General features: G+C 46.9%; 1 protein-coding gene across 1 annotated transcript; it reads right to left on the minus strand.

Annotated features, from left to right (window-relative positions):
* Positions 1 to 6465: 6465 nt before the first annotated feature.
* Positions 6466 to 10517, minus strand: LOC149865640 (uncharacterized). Its single transcript, XM_090046316.1, has 2 exons — positions 8782 to 10517; positions 6466 to 8179 (listed from the first exon to the last, which is right to left on the minus strand). The coding sequence occupies exons 1-2, from the start codon at positions 10022 to 10024 to the stop codon at positions 8016 to 8018; spliced, it is 1407 nt and encodes a 468-aa protein (XP_089902442.1). The 5' UTR covers positions 10025 to 10517; the 3' UTR covers positions 6466 to 8015.
* Between the last annotated feature and the right edge of the window lie 8246 nt (positions 10518 to 18763).

Raw genomic sequence — 18763 nt, forward strand, 5'->3', positions numbered from 1 at the left:
TATCTTTTATTTTTTCCAAAACTGAAAAATTTGAATGTTGCAGTGAAATAAAAAAACGTCTCTTTCTAGAGAACAAAGACAGTATTTCTTCTCTGCTGCCAATTTTATTGAATTTTCTTTCATTTTTTTAATTCAGCAATGCTGTCTCTTCTCAAATATTCATAAGCTATTGAAATGTTTTTTTAATCTTATCTCTATCTGTAATATGAAGTTCAGGTATACTAAAGCAGGATAACTATGTATTGTAGAGAAGGACAAGATGTTTTTAAAGGGTGAATGTTCTTAGCGCTTGTATATTACCAGTCGAACTGAAATGTTGATCTTTTTCTCTATGGCTGTTCTGGCTTTATACCATGAGCCTAACTAACCGTGCCACAAAGCATCATAGTAGTGAAATCTAAAAACAACTTCTGATTGTTACATTACCAATTGAGTTCAAATACACAACAATGTCTGTTGAATAGCGTTGTTCTATTGATTGCAATATAGTATTTTCCTGTACATTTTAATTAATTCCTGGCACATGAGTCAGGTAAACTCTGGCTTTCAAAATAAAGTTGACTGTGTATAAATAATGGGATCAACCAGTGTTGTAGCCAGTCATTTCGAAAAGTGATTTTTAGATGTCCCTTATTTCAAAGTTAAAGCAAACTTGGATCCTTTGGCATGAGAAGAGTTCAAGATGTGTGTAATGTGCTAGTGAAGTAAATACAATTTCTTGCTAAGAGTTAATTTGAAAACAAAATGATTGGTTCCATACATTTGCGACCAGTCATTCCTTTGCTTCTGGACCAGAAATATACTTATCTGTTCAATTAAAATTTGTTGGACAGAAGTGAAACTTCCAGTGAGATTGATCTTAGATCCCCATAATTAACTGTATTATATTCAGCTGTATATTAAGGCTGGAGAGTGACAGCTGAGGTTTTGAATTATTCATTATCTTTCATTTGAAAGATATCTTGAGATTTGGGCCTTCCATTGGTTTTGGTCAAGCCCCTGTGGGGACGTCTTTATTTTGGTTTAGTTGAAACCTTATCCTTAGAAGTTAGACATTCCAGTTATTTTGGTTAAGCTAAACACCAATTTAGCTAAACCATTCAGAGTAACCCCTCATTTTAACTGTCACAACTCTGCCTGAAGTTAAGCCTTTAGGCTTCTATCTTCTCTGTGCTAAAATTCCTTAAGTTCTTGCTTACATTGTATACTGCCCATAATATACCATGTAATTTTTCCCCTCCCTCCCCCCCTACACACACTTGGCCCATGTTCTCACACAAACACAAATGCAACCCAAAAAATGGTTCTCGAAATATGCTGTACCACTTGGATACTTGGTAACAATGACTAGTCAGCTCAGGTCAAAATTAGAGTGCAAAGTAAGTCTGCTTTTAGGGTGTTTTGTTTTATTAGAACAAAGAAATATTATATAAGAATATGCTTTATGTGTGAGAGTGAAACTGCTTAGAAATCTGTACCTTTGATCACATAGGGGCCTGTGAAGAATAAAACATGCACTTCTAAAGAGTGAATTAACTAGCTCAGTTTATGCTTTATGCATAAATGTTCAGACTTTTATCTAAGGATGTTTTAAAGTGGTGCAGTTGTGGGTGCTGACATTCTTTATTTTGGTCTAGGAATGGCTTATTTCAATTTAGGTCAATCCAATAACAAGGATACGCTACTCTTATACCAGGGAATTGTTTACAGGCACCATTACACAGTTGTAACTAAATCTAAAAAATCTAAACTAGTTTTTAACTAGTATATCTTGAAACACTAGGGCCTGTTCCCACTGGAATAGAAAATGTCTTTTTAAAACATTTGATTAACATTTTTAACTAATGTATTTTAAAATCCTAATGTAGATTTATTTTAAAACATGTCAGATAGTTGAGGGGAACTTGAGGTTCACTTTGACCAGATGAGGTAAAACTACTGCTTGCTGTCTAGTCTAGGAATTGGCAATGTGCTGGCTATCTGACTATAAGCACATCACTGAATCATTGAAAAATAGGGCCAGAAGGGACCTCAAAAGATCATTTAAGCATATCAAAAGCTACAGGTAGGACCATCCCTGTCTGAACCATTTCTCACAAACACTTGTTTAACCTGCACTTCTAGTGACAGTTTTCCAGTCTCTTTAGATAGTCTGAACCTGTGCTTAACAAGCGTCACCCTTAGAAAGTTCTTTCTAATATCCAGCCAAAATTTCCCTCCATGTAACAGTCCATTACTACTTGTCCAATCCCACATGAACCCAGAACAGTTGATTGCCATTCTCTTTATAGCAAGCTTTTTTTTTCCAAATCACCCTTCAGTCTTCTCTGTAACACCTCAGTTCTCCCAAGTCTTCCTCATAAGTCATGTTTGCTATACCTCAAACCATTGCGTACTCTTCTCCTGCCTCTTTTGAATTTATCCATGTCTTTACTAAGTGTGGTGCCCAAAACTGTTGAAAGTGATGTAGATGAGTCTTGCCAATGCTGAAGAGAAGGGAAGAATCATTTACTGTGAGGTATATACAACATTCCTGTTATTACATGATATTCTAAAAAATAAGTGAACTTACTTAAATCAAGACAGCTCCTTTTCCTCCAGCCTAGACAGTATTTTATATGTTGTAATCATGGCCTGACTCATTAGTTTCTATACCCATGTCACATGATGCTTTCGTCTTTGATGGTCGCTACTTCTAACAATTTGGCATTTCCTACCTTAAGGGAGCTAGCAGCAGTGTAATTCAGTGGTGCTCATATTTTTGGTCCTGCAAGCCAGATGAGTGGTGTGGGGCTGATCCACATTCTGGATCCCATGCAAGGTCAGTGCACAGGGTTGGACCCTGTGTGCCTGGATCCACCCAGATCAAGCCCCCTTGTATGCCTGAATCCTACCTTGTATCACCCAGATTTGGGCCCTGTGCTGCCTTGGCCCCATGTGCCTGGATGGGGCCCTGTGCCGCCTTAGCCATAGATGCCCAATGTAATACACAGGGCAGTACCAATTAAAGCTGCCACCTTTTCTGCGCTGCCAGACCTTTCAGACTTGTGGAGAGCCCTCTGGGATAGATGAAATGGCTCTGTAAGCCATGTCTGGCCTGCGGGTCAGAGGTTGAGCACTCCTGGTATAACTAACTGAACTGATTGTCTTGCACTACTACAAAACCCAAGGATAGGCCTGCTGCATAAGTGCAAAATGGGATTTACAACAGTGTGTTCTAAATGGGTAAAACCAGGGTGTGAATTACGGAGGAGCTCAGGGGGCCTAAGCTCCTCCGTAAGAGATGAGAGCCCCCTGTAAGATTTGAAAATCATAAAGGGGTGGGGGGGGGCTTCCAATTCTATTAGGGCATCATAATGGGCAGCCCTTTTTTTTTCTTTTTTTTTTTACAGATTGCCTGCCCCCCACTCCCCACCCTCGGGGTCAAAGTGTAATTCAAAGCCTGTGTAGACTAGCAAAATAAATCACACTTCTGAAACTTCCTGCCTCTTGAGATCTGCCAAAACCCAAGCCTGTACATCTTTTGTTTCATTTCCTCTTGCTTTTATTACTATTGTTCCTGTGTTTATAAATGATTCTGTTCTCCTATTGTAACCTGCCCTGAGCCTCTCTTGGGAAGTGGCCTATAAATCAAATAAATAAATGCATAGGTGAGTCATATCTGTAAGAGAGTAGTGCAATGGGATTAATTAGGAGTCTTTACATCAATTTAACTACAGGGATCTAGTTATACTTCTAGGGCCTTAAACGGTCACACTAATGCCAGCTTGCATTTTGTTCCACTAAGAACTGCAGAATCAAGTCCTTACTCTCGTGAAATAGTCTGAATAAAATCCAGAGGATTATGGATTCCTGAGATGAGATGGCATCTATCTCATGTGGAGAGGTAAGTCTGTGTTCTCAGCCAGGATGGCTGATCTACTGGACAGGACTTTAAGCTGACTTTGCTAGGGGACAGGGAAGCTCCAAGTGGATCATGCCTGGGGACTGGCACACAGGAAAGCTCCCACATGGAGGACACTAAGATAACTATTTTTGAAAATGCTAATGGAACAGTTCTTCCACAGTGTCGCAGGAAATCGAGGGTGTCAGCTGGGGGCCTCAGCTGCCTGTACATCAATGCCAGGAGCATGGGGAACAAGCAGGAGAAGCTAGCCCTCCTGCTCTCTGGTGGGCAACATGATCAGGTAGGGATCACGGAGACTTGGTGGGACTCCTCACATGATTGAGGGCTACACCCTGCACACCCATAGAGGGCTACACCCTGCACAGAAGGGACCGAGCAGGTAGAAAAGGCGAAGGGAGAGCGCTCTATGTGAGAGAGCAGTACACCTCTCTGGAGGCTGACATTGGCTCCAAAGATAAGCAGCTTGAAACCCTCCAGGTCAAGCTTCAGGTGTGGGGGGATGGGAATGGCAAGGTGAGAGAGACCTAACTGTGGGCGTTTACTACAGGCGACTGGACCAAGTGGAGGGGCTGGAGTTCTCTCAAGGACTGACAGAAACCGCGTGTGCAAGGGACTTGGTTGTCATGGGTGACTTCAATTACCCAGACATAGATTGGGAAAAACACTCAGCTAGGTCAGATCGGTCACGTAGTTTCTTAACTGTAATCAAGGAGCTCTTCCTTACCCAGGAAGTGCAAGGGTCAACCAGAGGTACTGCTGTTTTAGACTTGGTCTTGGCCAAATGAGATGACCCGGTGTGTGGCTTGAATATTGAGGGTAGCCTGGGTGACAGCAACCATGAGCTTATCAGGTTCACTGTCTGCTGCAAGGTTGACAAATCAACTAGAAGGATTGAAGTCCTGGACTTCAAAAATACTGACTTCAATGGGCTCAGAGCATTAGTAGGGGAGGCGATGTGGGACCAGGGACAGAAGGCAAATGGGTTGCATGAAGAGTGGTTGTTCCTCAAGGACATGATTGTCAAAGCACAAAAGAAAACTGTTCCCATGAAGAGGTAAGGTAGCAGAAGGGCTGCAAGCCCTCTTGGCTCAATAGGGACATTGCACTCCTCTTGAAAAAGTAAAAAGAGGCATACACACAATAGAGGCTAGGGACAGTCTTCAAGGAGGACTAGACAACAGTAGTCCACACTTGTAGGAAAATGATTAGGAAAGTTAAGGTGGCAACAGAGTTTAAGTTAGCCAAGGGAGTCAAGGACAAAAAGAAGCCCTTCTTTAGGTATGTAGGGAGCAAAAGGAAAACAAATGGAAGTGTGGGGCCCCTGTTTAGCACCTTGGGACAGCTAGTAATGGGCACTCAGGAAAAAACTGAACTCCTGAATGCCCACTTTACTTAGGTATTTCACCCGACCAAGTGGAAAGACGAGTAAGATAAGGATCACAGAGGGCATAGTGAGAACAATAGCCTTCCCACTGTGGCTGCTGAGCTGGTGCAAAACCATCTAGAAAAGCTAGACATTTATAAGTCAGCAGGACTGGATGGACTTTACCCGAGAGTGCTAATAGAGCTGGCGGAGGTCATTATAGAATACACTTTTGTGAAGTTTTGTGAACATGGGGAAAAGTATAGTGTTCTTCTTGGGTAGAGTTATCTGTTAGTGTGATGGATGGGATGGATGTTCTGCATTAAACTTCACTGGGTAAGTGGTGGGACTGAGTTAATACTGTGACATGATGATAGGAATGTAGCTGATCACAGAAAGAGTTTGTTTAGTGCCAGCAGGCCTAGAATACAGCATGGAGGCCGGGAATTTAGAACTGATGTAAAACCTAATTAATTTGATTTGAAGTACAATAGTGCCCTAAAATTGTGCATTTAAAAAAATAATAAAAACTGTCAATACACCAAACACTTTTTTCTCTAATGAGCCAAATCTTTAGCCAGGTAAGTGTTTTTGCACATGCAATTAACTGCCCCTGCAATAGTCTCAGACATCTAGGTACCACAGGAATATGCAGGTACAAATAGCTAAGCTACTTCACTTCCATGCACCAAAGTGGTACTTGCATACCTGTGTAACTGCAGCTCATGGTAGTTTTGGGATTCAGCTAAGCTCTCCATGTACTATTAAGAGAGCCTAGGCAGCTCACCCACAGTTCATATTTCACTCTTGGGGACAAGACACCCTGTAAAGAAGACACTGCTGTACATAATGTACAAGTACACAATTATTTCAACAGAGGTTTCACCTAAAGTCCACAACTCCTGTACTGAATTTGTATCATTATCTATAGGACCTGTTCTTAATAAAGAGGCTGATTTTTGCTCCTGTTAATGTAACAGTCCATCTATTACTATTAACCTCTTCTATGGGAAGGTTTTTATTCCATATGAATGTAATCAGGATTAACATTTAAATTTCTTTTAATATTCAAAACCAGATTAGGAAAAATAGGTAATCGGTAACTTTTATTAATTTTCAATACTTCATTAGTTCACGTGAGGAACAATGAAGACACAGGCCAAACATTTCCAAACTATATAAGCTTTATTGATCCTCAAATGTATCTTGAGTTGATATGATACATTCCAATAGGCTTTTATCTTTGCATTTCAGTTCCTATGGCACAGTTTGTTAAAAGACAAATATATGGAAATACAATGCGACTCAGGCTTTAAAGGGAAACTCAGATACAATCCAAAATTCAGTCCATAATTGTCCCACATCATGTTCATTATTATTATATTATACAGGGAAGGTTGCTTGTAACACTTACTACGTTAACATAGTACTGCATATTAGCAATATTTTACCTATAAAATATGCCACATATCTGCCTTGTTAAAACTGGAAAATGCCATGCCATAACTAACAAAATGGAGGTTATCTACAGCTAATCTACATGTATGAGCAACCAAATAATCATCAGTAGCCTATTTCCATTGCACTTTCCATTGATAAAGTCCTTTTTATTAATATAGCTTTAATCTAAGACAGAATGGGTAGCCAGTATAAAATAACAATTAACCCAAACACAGTTGACAGATATAAGTAGAATTGTCCTTCTTCAGCCATTCAAATAGGATAGTTCTCCAAGTGAATATACTGTCCCCTTTTTACCATACCCCCTTTTTCCTAAAGACAATCTTGTATATCTGTTTAATACATATTACATACTCTTATGAACAGCCAATATAATTACTCAGATCTATATTAATCTCAAATGGATGAAAACCATAGACCTGATCTTGATCTTGGTTCATGTGAATGAGTCAATGTGACTACTTCTGTGAGGAAAAAATTATTTCAGTGGAATTGAGAAGTATTCCTGGATGGTGCTGTATATCTGACTGGTTCTTTTGCTTTTGAATTATGTTACTCATGAGTTTGTAAACATAGAGACACTGGGAGTTCACATAGGCTGACTGAAAACATTTTAATTATCAGCATTCTTTGTGTATTTGTTCAGCAAGTTTGATTCATGCATCAGTAGGTGTACTTCACGCACACCGAAATGGGTATTTACATGGTGGTGCTTATAAGCTGGTATCCAGCATCTAGGTCTTCTAAAATGTAATACAAGCCTGGGGAAAGTCCCTTCCTATTTCAGGAACTAGAATTGTACAGCTTGGTTAATTGCTCAATTGCAGTAGCATGTTTCAGAGAAGATTGACAAGTCAGGCACTGTGATGAACAACCCCCAGTACAACAGCGACTTGGGGTTTGGGCAGACATTCACTGGTAGCACGACAGTGTGCCTCAGAACCTTGTAGCATTACCAAAAAAAAAAAAAAAAAAAAGAGCATTCTAGGGGCATGCAGATGTTCAAGCACCCTGGCTAGAAAGATACTAAGTCACCCCAAAGGCATGCTTTCCAACTAGGGGGAAATAAGGGGCTTCTCTTTTGCTCCCTCCGGCCCCCAGGGGAGCCTGTCAGCATGTCCCATCCCTGATGGCCTGTTTTCTTCAGCGGGCTGTCAGCTCTCAGCAGCTCTGCTTGGTGTTCCTGTGGTGACAGTGGCAGTGGTGACTGGCAGGTCTTCCTGCTGCTGCCGCCTTTTGGTTAATTTGTTGTGCCGCAGACAACATGCAAGGCTGTACATTTGCTCAGTGTTGAAAAGTCTCAGCAAGTCTGATCTCGCAGCAGGGACCAACTGTCAGTGACATCAAGTCCAGCTCTTCTCGGAGGAGGATGTTCCAATACAGGCAGAGGTGCCGAGTTTGTGGGAGCCCCCAAGGGCCCTGGCCATCCTCGGGAAGCGGGCTGTCACCTGAAATGCATAAAATTTTCTACATGTCCATCATTTTAGCACCCCCCGGGGACAAAAGTGAAAGCACCTATGAACATAGCTCAGAGACCACAGTAATTTCTCAGTGGTGAAGGACAGCTGGGCCAGATGCTCCAGTTCTGAAATAAAAGCCAAACCTTTCCTGCTCCAGACTGCGAGAGGGGTTTTGGCCCAGGGCTGAAGGGAGCACAGGAGGGATTCCAGTCTCAGATCCCCTCAGCCGCTGGGAGAGGAGACGATCAGGGCAGTGTATTTTATACACTGTCATTCTGGGCTGTTTGAAAAGGGCAGGCAGGGACCGCTTGTCTGACGCCCACAAAACAAGGCAGCAGGAGCCCCTGGCAATGAACTAGCTCAGCATTGCGGCTGCCTGCTGTGTCCCCCTGGCAGTGGCCTCTCAGTGCTGGGCGGTGGGAGATGTCCCCTGCCCTCAGGCACCTGGTGGGGGGGAGGGGCGCGGCCATCCCCCAGCCCGGTCGCCCTCCCCCGAGGTGGCTGCTGGAAGTCCTCCGTGGGTACCCCAGGGCCCTCGTGGAGGGACACGGAGCGGCTGGAGGTCGTTTCACCGTGGCCGGGCATCGCACCTCGGGAAGGAGGATCGGCCCCGGGTCCGCTGTCCCCGCCGCGCCGTCGGGGTGCCGGGGAGCCCGCGGGGGCGGGGCGGGGCGGGGCGGGGCAGGGCTCAGCGCGGGGCGGCGGCGGCGGGCCGGGCAGGCGGGCGGCCAGCAGACAGGCCAGCACGATGCCCACGAGCTGCAGCAGCGCCAGCCCGAGCGCGGCCGTGGCGATGTAGAACATGTTGTCGCTGACGAAGGCCGAGACCTTGCTGAAGCAACCGTGGCGGTGCAGCCCGCGGGCGTCGGGCGTCGGCGGGCTGTGCCGGCAGCCCCGGCGCGCCCGACAGCAGCTGGCGGGCACCGAGCCGTTGCCGGGCCGGGCCAGCCAGTCGCGGTAGCCGTCCACGCCGCAGCAGGCCAGGGCGCGCTGCAGGGCGTCCAGCGCCTCGGCCGCCCGCTCGTCCTGCCCGTAGGCGCGCACGGCGCGGCGCAGCCCCTCCTGGAAGCCGCGCGCGATGTCGCGGCGGTAGAAGAGCGCCGAGAGCCCGGCCGCCAGCCCGGCCAGCAGCACGGCCGCCTGGAAAGCGCCGAAGGTGCGCAGCAGGCAGCGCTGCTCCGTGGCGGCGCTGAAGCAGCCCAGGAAGCCCCAGACGACGACGGCGGCGCCGGCCGCCAGCAGGATGACGGGCGTGTGCGGGGCGGCGCTGGCCGACAGCGCCAGGTACGTGCCCAGCGCCACCTTGGCCCACAGCCCCAGGGTCAGCATGGTCAGCCCGGCCGCCCAGAACACGAAACTGAAGGCCATCAGCGACAGCTTCAGCAGGGCCATGGCACCCGCCCCGTCGAGCCGCCCGCGGCCAGCGCCGCCCACCCCCTGCTGCAGCGCGCCCCCGCCCGCGCTCTTATAGCCGCCCGCTCCCGCCGCCGCCAGGCCGGCCAATGAGGCCGCGAGCGCCCCGCCCTCCCCCACCCTCCGGCTGCCGCCGCGACCCGGACCCTCCGGCCGCCCGGGCAGGGGCTGCGCTCGCTCTTCTTCGGGGACCGGGTGTGCGAGGGACCCCTCCCGCGGCCCTCCTACCCCGAGGAAAACTTCGCTTTGCCGTGCTGGGGGATCACCGCCTCTCCCCCCCTGCCCTCCCCTTCGCTCCTGGTAGCGAGTCGACAGTAATACGGCATGAGGGGACGGGGGATGGGGACGACAATTCCACACACCCTTTAGACAGCCCTGGAGAGACTGGTGGTGTAACAAAGGGAGACCAGAGGGATCCATCTCTGGCTTGTGAGCTGCGGCTGGCAGGCGGGAAGGATCTCCCAGGAATGCACAAGCCCCGCTTTGATTAGACAAGGCTCTTTGGGTAAATCTGGTATCTTTTATTAGATGAACTAAACTAGCTGGTCTAATACAAGATACTGGATTTACCCAAAGAACCTATAAGTACTTCAGGGGTGTACATCAGGATCTGGGAGAACATCTGTTCACCAGAGGGCCCCAAGGAAAAACTTGGAGGAGTTTTGTGACCAACGGTCATAAAACTCCTCCAAGACCGTTTTAGGCTGGACATAAGAAAAAAATTCTCTACTGTCTGAGCCCCCAAGAGCTGGAATAGACTCCCTCCAGAAGTGGTGCAGGCACCTACTCAGGGCTCCTTCAGGAGACGTTTGGATGCTTATCTTGCTGGGATCCTTTGACCCCAGCTGACTTCCTGCCCCTGGGGCAGAGGGCTGGACTTGATGATCTTCAAGGTCCCTTCCAACCTAGTGTCTATGAATCTGTGAACCCCCCCCCCCCCCCCCCCGTGTCTGGCTATGTCTGTAGACCAACACTTTGGTTATAAAGTGCTGTTAACAGCCAGGATGTCTCAGGGGCTTTTATTTTATCTAGAGAAGTACAGGAAAAGCCAAAGCAAGTTCCTCTGAACTAGACACCAGTGTATAGGGTGTTATTCATCAGGCAATATTAACAAGAGCCACTACATACAGCAGAGAATACACAAACACACTACCACGGAGCAGCGCTGCCTGTTGCACAGCTTCGAGTGCCTTCCAGACAGCCGTGCTGGGGACTGGGCTCTTGGTGCTCTTTTACTGCCAGGACATTGCACACAGCTTCCAGGATGGGCTGCGCCAGGCCTAGCATGCCTATAGGGAGGACGAGGGGGCAGCAGAGGTGCTGGACACCCTGTAGCACACCCTGGCCTGCTGTGGCAAGGTCTCGGGACCCTCAGAATCAGTCCTCAGGGTTTGAGGTGGGTTCCAGACTGCTGTACTTCTGCATTTGTGGCAGAAATGTATACAGTTCAAGTTCAGATTTCTGTATTCCCGCCATTCCTCTGAGATAAGGATCTCTTGGCCAGTTCAGCAGGGAGGAGGGAAACTGAGTCATGGTCTCTGACCATTGGTCTTTCCTAGGGTTTATCACTCCCTAATGCATCTCAGCTCTCTTGAAACTGTCCCTCTGCATCTCAGCTCCCTTCAAACTGTCCCTGGAAACCTGCTTCTCTCACATGCTAATTATTGTGATTCAGACTGAACTGCTTCTGGGATCAGAGTATTCAGGAGGAGGAATGTAGTGACCCACAAAGCACAGCAAAAAGTGATGAGAGCTGTTCAGGACTCCCCAGCAGTGATACGGCATTTCATTCCACCAAGGAAGAATATGATGTCTGCAGTCACTGGTTCTAACTTCACTCCTAAGCACAGGACCAATGGTCCTCAACCTTTTTAGAAAGGAGGTACCCTTCCTTACACTCAAGGCATCCCTCTGAAAAGCCAAGTCTTACATTTTCACTCATGTTTGTTACTATGGAAAAATGATAGAGTGATTCTTCTGTTGCAAAGAACTCAGGACACAGCAGAATGGAGTGTTTTAAACGCCATGGATTCCTATTTCAAATCTCTGGGTTTATCTTGTAAACCATGTTTGCACACCAAATAGTGCTAACTTCACGTGGCATCCTTGAAAGCAAAGGGGGGCACCAGCAGGTGTAGTGTACTGTTGCACCCTGGTTGAGAAGGACTGCAGTAGACACGGGACTGAACTAAATATATCTGTAAAGAAAATGATACATTATCATTTTTTTCATTGTATTTTCAATATTTGATTATCCACAGAAACAGATCAAATCAGAAAGTTGTATCATCTCAAATGAGATGAACATACCATGCAGGGGACCATCTCTGCCCCAAAAATCTTGTAATCTAAATAGATGAAGCAGATAAACGTCAAGAGGAACTCAGATGATAAAACCAAAATGACCTGAATCCCAATGCAGTGCCCTTTTAACTGGACTACATTGTTTCTTACAAATCTGGTCAGGTGTGATCCTTATTCCATTCTAGGTATTAGATCATCTTAAATATGGTCTGGCAAAACACACACAAAGTATGTGACAATTTATTCTACACCATTTAGGATTTTTTACCATGGGTCATTGTTAATACTGTTGGTCATTGTTAATTCAGCAACCTGCTGGGAATTAAACAGGTTGTGAGTCACCAGTATGCAAATGATTCAGGTTCAACTGTATATAAATTTAAGTTACAAGTTAAGTAAAGAGTCCAATATCAACTAAAAGTAGCTAGATTTTACCTGGTGTGTGTATTGCAGATATTATACTGTGCACCATGTTAAATCAGCATAAGTGTCTGTTGCATAGCTACTTAAGTAGGATTAAAAAAACTAAAGCCAATCTAGACATGCCATATTTTCTTGCACCTTTTCTCTCCCAAAGCAAATGGAGAAAATTGTGGTGTGCATTAAATGTGATGAAAAGGCTCCCTATGGGTATGGACATTTGGTGGTAGGAGAGGTGGAGCAATGTCAGTGTTAATTGCTGTGGCTCCCACCACCCTGTGCCCCTGCACTGCTGTCAAATGTCCAGACCCATGGGGAGTCTGCTGTTCTAACAACATCAACATGCCGGATTGGGCTGGCACAGTGGGTTGGCCTGTGACTGGACCCTGCACACTGGTTCTGGAGTCATAGGCTGGGTTGAACCTGGCACAGCAAATCTGGGACTGTGTACTGGCTCTGGAGCCAGTACACTGGGTTGGTCCTGGCATGAGGCTCCAAAGGCAATGTGCTGCGTTGGCCCTGCTGTGACTGAATTGTCCCCCACTATGTGGTCTTTTGTCCCCAGACCTGGCACAGGGACCCCGGACCTCCAGCTCCAGCTCAGGTTCCCAGCTCCCAATCCCATGGCATGTAGACCCCAGCTCCCAAGTCCTCAGCCCTGGCCTCTAGCCCTAGTGTAGCTAGAAGCCAAGTTGCCTGCCCTACTCACCTGCCCTCAGGAACAGGGCAGATGGGCCAGATTGTGGGCCACCGGGGCCTGACAGGGTCCCACCAGGCCTGCTAGCTCCTGCCTGCCCTGACTGGGTACCTGCTGCCTCCCACCAACCAGATTGACTCCTGGATTGGGCCTACTACTACCTGCTGACATCCCCCACCAGCCTGGATCAGGCCTGCTGTCCCCCACCATTGTCCCCACTGGCCTGGATCAGGTTTACCACCACCCACCCTCATCCCCATCAACCCATATTGGGCCTTCTGCTGCTCATCGCTGTCCTTACTAGCCTATCAGTCCTCCCCGCCCCCCACACCTCCAGACTGGGCCTCCCCTCGCCCCCCCCAGCACCCCGGATCCCTGCTCACTGTTCTCCTGGCAGTTCCTGGTTTACCTGTGATGCCTGCTGCTGTTTCCAGGGAAGAAGCAAAGAAAGGGAACCTCCCCACTCCCACCACTGCTGCCACTTTCTGGGCAGGGTTCAGCCCAGAAAGCAGCAGTGGCCTGGCAGTTGATGGCTGGGCTGGTGGAGGTAGGAGCTAGTGGCAGCAGGCTCAGTCTGGGTGGGGAGGGGGCCGTCAGCCCAATCTGGTTGGCTGGGAGCAATGGGGACGCAGTCAGGCCAGGCAGTGGCTGGTGGGTCTGACGTAACTCCACCAGCTCCCAGTGACCTGCAACCTGCCCCATCCGCCCTGCCCCTAAGAACAGGTGAACCAGTCAGACACAGAGACAACTTGGTTCCTAGCTAGGCCCCTGCTCACCAGTCCTGTAAGGGCAAGTCAGAGCAGTGCACATTACAGGGGGTGTATCTCCACCTGAAATTAACAGAACACAATCAACTCTGGAGCAGTTCAAGATGGAGTCAACTGCTCCTGGGTGCAGCATCTACATGTGTGCCTGGGACCATAGCAATTTGAGCCAGGGTGCAGCAACCCCAGGCTCTAGATGATGGCGTTGGGCAGTGGAGGGGCTGGCAAGAGCCTGGTTCCTGGCTGGCTGGGCTGAACAGCCACAATTTGCACCCAGCAGTCACTGTCTACACATGCGTTTAATAACACTTAATGACTCTGCCATAAGACAGTATTATCCTATGGCAGAGTTAATTAATTTACTGTGCCCTAATCTTGGTGCATGTGTAGACTGTGATGTTTTACTGCAGAGCTAATTAGTCTACTCCACAGTAAAGTGCCCATATAGATGCACCCAGAGAGTATTAAAATTTAACATGCAACTGCTCAAAGTTCGTGCTAAAGTTAACATCAACTAACATTCTTTAAAGTTAGCATGTGCTAATTTTAAGGTGTAACTATACCTTCACAGATATGAATCTCACAGACACCTAGAAGATTCTGAAGCTTGCAGACAGAGGTTATCTCTGTTTCCCTTTCACCTCTCAGAGAAGGGCGGCATTAACTATTGTGACATATCAAACTTGGCTTTGTGTCACCATGCCAATACCCACAATTAAGTGTACCATAGTCCAGAAGCAAATTACATGGTGATGTGCATCTGACATCTCAAAACTGGTGGCTAAAAAGATCAAGCCTTCACTTATATAACTGAAAAAGAAATAGTCACAGTTCTACCTGTCAATAAAAACACATTTAGGCCTGCCACTGGTGGAACCATCAGAAAGTTCAGTATCAGCCACTTTCTGAACAAAGATGTGTCTGGTTTCTCCAGTCAGCCACAGTGGAAGAAGAAATATTTCAACCTTGGTGAAAATATAGTAAAAATTCAATCTACAAGCCAAAGCTGCTGTTCATGTAAATTGGCATATTTCTGGCAACATCAGTAGGTCTACATTAATTTGCACTAAGGAACTAGTGCTTTAGAATGAAACAATGAGGACATTTATGATCAGTATATCTTCTTGCACTTCAGGACCAAATTTTTTAATGGTAAGAATCAAAGAGACATGCAGAATAGAGAACAGCGAAGTAACATAGTTAAAGGAAGAAAAGAACTATTAAGAGTCAGCACAGCCCTACTCTATTCTCTTGAAGCCCAAAGGTTTCTGCAAAGAATATGATGGTTTTAGAAGTAGTTATTCACTTTTATCTATCATTACAGAACTTACAAACTGCTATCATATATTCAAACTGCACTGCAAACTTTCTAGTGGAGACAAGGAATATAGTAACATGAATCAGCTTCAGTGATAAATATAATGGAAGATTTAATGGAAACTATACTCAGTGGTAACAGGAGCTCCATATCAACTTTGAAATCATTTTATTTCAAAACTATCAATGTTCTTCCACTGTTTCACATAGGAACACTTGTTACAGACCTATCAGTGGAGTAGCATTGCTCTTTTATGTTTTGCTGATGTCTGTGTGAAGAGTTCTAAGTTGAATGTGTATCTGGGGGTGGCGTGGTGGGTATATGAATCTGAATTAGTATGTGGAAGCACAACTGACAGGGGTCAACACAGCAGATGCAGTAGTCAGAAGCAATATTAGCTTTAGTTTTCAAAAGCCTGAAGACATTGCACTTGAACTAAACTGTTGATTTACACATTGAAGAAGTGCTTTTTCCCCTTGCAAAAATAATAAACTCTTTTATCTCTCACAGCATTTTTATAACACTGTTCCCAACAATATCATAGTTTCTTTCTGATGGTTTAAGTCTATAAATGTTCCTTTAATGTTGGAAATGGCTGATGGAGAAAGAAATTTCGTTGCATAAATGGCTGCTAGGGTCAGGTTTAAGGGCCAGATCCAGAAAAGAGATGGAGGTGTTAAACTGCCACTTGTGCCTAAATCCAAAATTTAGTTCAACTCCCCACCCCTCGTTTGAAGGTGCTTATATGTCTCAGTCCCCTAAATTTCCACTGGCCAAGTTCCCTAGTAGCCTAAATATTTACTTGTGAGTGCTCAGATCCACCAAGGTTGGATAATGCTTAGCAGCTTGATGCTTTGCTTATGCTTAAACCACATCAGGTTTCTAGACGAGACATTCCTACACCTGTTTGCCTACAGGAAAACAAATCCTGTATGTGTTCCCAGATCATGCCAACCAGATCAGACTTCACACAAAGCACACCAGAGAAGGAGGTTATGGGTGCTCTTTTGGCCAATAATGCAATGAATAGGGCACTCACCCAGAGTATGAGAAGACTGGATTAATTTTCCTCCTCTGTCTGAGGGAATTTGAAATTCTCTCTCTCACCTCTGGGGTGAATGCATTAACTACCCCTGCTATAGCCAGCCATGAGGCTCTGGTGATTAGACAGCAAGCCTAGTGAGTGGGATCTTCAAATAGGACAGTGATTCTCAATCAGGATGCCATGGCACTTTGGGGTGCCACAAGATCCTTTGAAGGGTGCTTCAAGGTGTGAAGAGATAAGCAAATAAACACAGGCTCAGGCTTGTCCTTGCCTGGCTGCTCCCCACCCTTACTGCCCTGCTCCTGTGCAAGGCCTCTGTGTGATATATCAACTAGTTATGAAAACTGGATGCCATGCAATTCACAAAAGTAATGGAAGGTGCCTCAACTCCAGTTAGGGGCTCCTCAATTCCAAAATGGTTGAGAACCACTGAACTGGGAGGTAGGATGCTTAGGTTCCAGTTTTGTTTATATTAAGTATTTACTGGGATGCATTAGCACCCAAGTTCTTTTGTGGATCTGGCCCTAAGGTATTATGGTAGCTTCTCAGGTTTTGGTTTATTACATGCTTTTTTTTTTTATTTTGATAATTTGGGGAGAAATCTATATCATAGAATCATAGAATCATAGAAGTAGGGTCGGAAGGGACCTTGTAGATCTTCAAGTCCGACCCCCCGCCTGGGCAGGAGAAAAACTGGACTCAAATGAGTCCAGCCAGGTGGGCATCAAGCCTCTTCTTAAAGACCCCCAGGGTAGGAGCCAGCACCACTTCCCCTGGAAGTTGGTTCCAGCTCCTAGCCGCCCTAACTGTGAAGTAGTTCTTGCGGATGTCTAATCTAAACCTACTCGCCAAAAACTTGTGTCCGTTATTCCTTGTCATGCCAGGGGGCGCTAGGGGAAACAGTGTCCCCCCCAAGCCCTTCTGGTCCCCCCTAGTGAGTTTATAGACAGTCACCAGGTCCCCCCTCAGCCTTCTCTTGTGAAGGCTGAACAGGTTTAGGTCCCGCACTCTTTCAATGTAGAGTCTGCCCTGTTGCCCCCGGGTCATGTGGGTGGCCCTGCTCTGGACCCTTTCAATGTTGTCCACATCCCTTCTGAAGTGGGGCACACAGAACTGGACGCAGTACTCCAGCTGTGGCCTGACCAGCGTCGCATAGAGGGCCAGGATCACTTCCCTGGCTCTACTTGAGATGCACCTGTGGGTGCATGACAAGGTCCGGTTAGCCCTGCCAGCCGTGACCTCGCATTGTCAGCCCATGTTCATCTTGGAGTCAATAATGACTCCAAGATCCCTTTCTGCCTCTGTGCTCTCAAGAAGGGAGTTTCCCATTCTATAAGTGTGCTGCTAGTTTCTATTGCCTAAGTGCAGCACCCTGCACTTGTCAGTACTGAAACGCATCCTGTTTATGTCAGCCCACTCCTGTAACCTATCCAGAACTTGCTGCAATCTTTCCCTCCCTACTAGCGTGCTCACCTCACCCCAAATTTTGGTATCATCAGCGAATTTAAACATGTTGCTTGTCATCCCATCATCCAAATCACTGATGAAGAAATTGAACAGCGCAGGCCCAAGGACTGAGCCCTGGGGGACTCCGCTGCCCACTTCCCCACAGGCTCAATATGACCCATCCACCACCACCCTCTGAGTATGACCCTTGAGCCAATCTGCAATCCATCTGACTGTGTAGGCATCAATGCCACAGTCGCCTAGTTTTTTAATGAGGATGGGGTGGAAGATGGTGTCAAAGGCCTTGCTGAAGTCCAGAAAGACTACGTCCACAGCGACACCTGCATCCATTGCCTTTGTGACCTGATCATAAAAGGCAATCAGGTTGGTCTGACATGACCTGCCCCTAATGAAACTGTGCTGGTTGCCCTTGAGCATCATCCCTGAAGCCGGCCCATCACAGATGTGCTCCTTGAGGATCTTCTCAAAGAGTTTCCCTAGGATTGAGGTAAGACTGACGGGCCTATAGTTGCCCTGGTCCTCTCTCTTCCCTTTTTTGAAGATGGGGACCACGTTAGCTATCTTCCAATCATCTGGCACCTGGCCCGAGCACCACGAGTGCTCGTAAAGCCATGCCAAGGGCCCTGCAATAACCCCAGCTAGCTCCCTCAACACCCTGGGGTGGAGAGCATCTGGACCTGCTGACTTGAACACGTCTAGCCCCTCCAGAAGCTCTCTAACCCGGTCCTCCCCAACCTGAGGTCTGGAGGCGTTCCCCTCGAGTCCGTCTTGCATCACAGCGGGGAAGTCCCGGTCCCTGCACAAGAAAACAGAGGTGAAGAATTCATTAAAGAGGTCTGCTTTCTCCTCTGGCACAACCACCAGATTGCCCAGCATATTTTGCAGGGGCCCCACATTACCCGGTGCCTTCTTCATCCTCCCTATACATTTGAAAAAGGACTTTTTATTATCCTTGATCTTGGATGCTAGTCCTAGCCCTATGTATGCCTTAGCTTTCCTGACAGCCCCCCTACAGGCCCAAGCAGAGGAGGTATACTCCTCTTTGGAGATAGCACCCCCTTCCACCAGGTGTACGCTGCCTTTTTGGCAATCGGGCATTCCCGGACGCCTTTGGTGAGCCACAGAGGCTTTTGGGCACTCTTGC

Source organism: Crocodylus siamensis, chromosome 4, assembly GCF_052110815.1.
Source record: "Crocodylus siamensis isolate JL-2025a chromosome 4, ASM5211081v1, whole genome shotgun sequence".
Lineage (NCBI taxonomy): Eukaryota > Metazoa > Chordata > Crocodylia > Crocodylidae > Crocodylus > Crocodylus siamensis.